We start from the raw sequence: 2616 nt of genomic DNA, 5'->3' as shown, positions 1-2616 counted from the left end.
GGGTAACAGTAGAGAAGCTGCAGAGAGGTCTGTTAAACTAGGACTCTGCTTCCTGGTTTAAACTATTTACCCAATTGGAGTTATTTTTATTAGATTATCCTGATTTAAAGCTGAATGGAGATAAATCTAGACCATGCTGGGGAGAACCTGATAGAAGCTTCAGTAGACCTGAGACTTAGCCGGAGGTCCACCTTCCAGCAGAAGAACAACCATCAATAGTTCATTGGCTAGAACGGCCTAGTCAAAGCCCAGACTTTGATGTAATAAAGGACTTTTGGCCGAATCTTGACCTGTTCTGAGCTGTAGCTGCATCCTGAGCTGGTTCTACAGAGAACATCTGGACATGTCAGACCAAAGGACATCTGGTCCAATCTGTCCAGACGTCTTCTGACTTGATGTCCGCCCTAACAGCTCTGTCTCTGTCTGTCCCTCAGACTGGTCCACCAGGGTAAAGCAGATCACCAAGTTGTGGAGGAAGGCCAGCTCTCAGGATAGAGCGCCCTTCGTGGTGAGTACTCCTCATCTTCATCCAGGCCCAGTCTGGATCTCACTCCTCATCTTTAACTTCTTGGCCTGCAGCAAAAAGCTCGGGACAACCGTGCCGCTCAGCGAATGAACAAGGTGCAGCTGTCCAACGACTCGCTGAAGCGGCTGCAGCCCTCCCAGCCGCCGCCCCTGGGCCTCCATGACCAGGTTCCCATGGAGACGGAGGCTGTCTTCAAAGACCCGTTGAGGCCCAGAGAGTCTGAGCAGGAGCAGGAGTGGAAGCTGCGACAGGTGAGAGGTGACGGGTTAAAACCCGCCTATGGAACCAGCACCTGTGCCGGCAGAGGGAGGAGCTTGATGATGTCATCGCCTGTGATCGGTCGGCCTCTTGATTTTTGCTTCTCTCAGATCATGCGTCAGAAGAGCAAGCAACTGGCCAAGATGGAGGCCACCCAGAAGTTGGAGCAGGTGAAGAACGAGCAGCGGCAGCAGCAGCTCCGTCAGTCGGGACACCTTTCCCCAGAAGGTCCCGCCCAGCAACCGGTTGCCAGCGGCGACATCTCGCCCCTGCAGCCGTCGTCAAGCCACCAACAGCTCCTGCAGGAAGCCGGGTCAGGGGGGGTGAATGATGTCTTCCTCAGGCCTCAGGTCCCACCCCCCTCTGGATTCTCCTCCCTGCCCCACTCCCCCTTGGCCTCCTCCCCCTTGCACCAGCCTCCGTCCTCCCCCCAGATGTTCTCCCCCCCCTCCTCCCGCCCCTCCTCTCCCTGGGACTCCTTTTCCAAAGCAGCAGGTCCTCCTCGCCCCTCAGTTCCTCCTCTTACTCAGCAGCAGCGGCTCAGCCTCCTCAGCGTGTCCCCCGCCCACGATGCCTCCGGCTCCTCCGCTCCGTCCCCAGACTCCTCCAACCCAGGTAGGTTCCTGTCCCTGTTTTTCCCTCCATTCTCTGGTGTCTTGCTCCTCTACTCACGTCTCCTCTGTGTTCCTCCTCCAGGTTTGCAGAGCAGGATGGGGGTGATGAGCCCGGCCTCCTGCTCCCCCCCTGATTTGACTGGCAGACAGAACCGGGCCGCAGAGCCCTTCAAGTGGACCAGCCTGGCAGTCCCGGGAGCGCTGTTTAAAGCCCCCATGCCCCGACAGCAAGATCTGGGAGGAGGAAGGAGAGACCTGGGCTTCCCCCCCAACCTGGACCCCCCTTTACCGTCCAGTCCGGCATCAAGCCTTGGCTCCCCCCATCGTAGTCCCTACGCCCAGACCCCTGGGACCCCCATACAGCCCAGCGACCCCCTTCCCCCCAAGTCCCCTCTGAGTTCCAGACCCTCCCCCGACCCTAACAGAGAGACCCCCAGTACACCTCACCCCCACTCTGACTTCGGATACCTCACCACTCCACCTGCACTGAGACCGGACCAGATAAGCCAGCACCCCTCCCCATCCTGCCAACCGCTGGACCCCTACGCCTCTGCCCCAGGAACCCCCCGCCCCTTGGAGCGATTCCCGCCGTCCCCAGGCCCTCAGCGAGGCTTTGACTCCTCCCAGCCTGCAGGGACACCTCTTCAGCAGCCTTCAGCCCCTCGGCCACCTAAGGCCCAGGCTGCGGCGTCTGAGTCGGCCCCTGTTGGAGCCGGACTCATGGCGGCGCTGGGAACCTTCAGCGCTGCAGGACCCAAGGTAACAACATGGAGAACCAGAGAGTCTCTGACTCCTCTGGGTTGTCGTTTTTCTAACATTCAGCCCGGATGCTTTCCTGTCCTGTTCAGCAGCTGTTAGCATATCGGCACCTTGCTCCAAAGTCCTACGGCTTCTAGCTTAGACTCCTCTGATTTCTGAAGCTTCCCACACATTCAGGGACGTCTGTCCACCCAGTCCCTGCAGACTGCAGGCAAACAGATGTGGGTAAATCAAATCTATTGGAACTAAGGACGCAGTGGAGCGGCGGGACCTCTAATGTAGTGCTAAGTTTGAATCCAGCGCTGCGTCCTCCCGACATTCCTAGACTGATAACGTCAGCGCGGCGCCGAGGTCTGTTCGGACAGGAAGACTCCTCAGTTTACGGCCGACATTGCAATTCTATTCAGTTTATTTCTATAGCCTTAATTCACATCATGTCATCTCAGGTCACTTTCCAGT

The 2616-nt window shown here is 57.8% G+C and overlaps 1 protein-coding gene across 1 annotated transcript in view; it reads left to right on the top strand.

Moving 5' to 3' along the window:
• LOC107101949 (histone-lysine N-methyltransferase 2C-like) overlaps positions 1-2616 on the top strand; it is a 100294-nt gene that overhangs the window by 59566 nt on the left and 38112 nt on the right. The window contains exons 38-41 of the mRNA XM_015401044.1: positions 412-508; positions 580-777; positions 895-1399; positions 1481-2157. Of these exons, the coding sequence (XP_015256530.1) occupies positions 412-508; positions 580-777; positions 895-1399; positions 1481-2157 (1477 nt within the window). The remainder of the gene's footprint in view (positions 1-411; positions 509-579; positions 778-894; positions 1400-1480; positions 2158-2616) is intronic.

Source organism: Cyprinodon variegatus, unplaced genomic scaffold, assembly GCF_000732505.1.
Source record: "Cyprinodon variegatus isolate N-32 unplaced genomic scaffold, C_variegatus-1.0 Scaffold1176, whole genome shotgun sequence".
Lineage (NCBI taxonomy): Eukaryota > Metazoa > Chordata > Actinopteri > Cyprinodontiformes > Cyprinodontidae > Cyprinodon > Cyprinodon variegatus.
The sequence above is the reverse complement of the archived record's forward strand: the minus strand, read 5'-3'. Positions and strand labels throughout refer to the sequence as shown.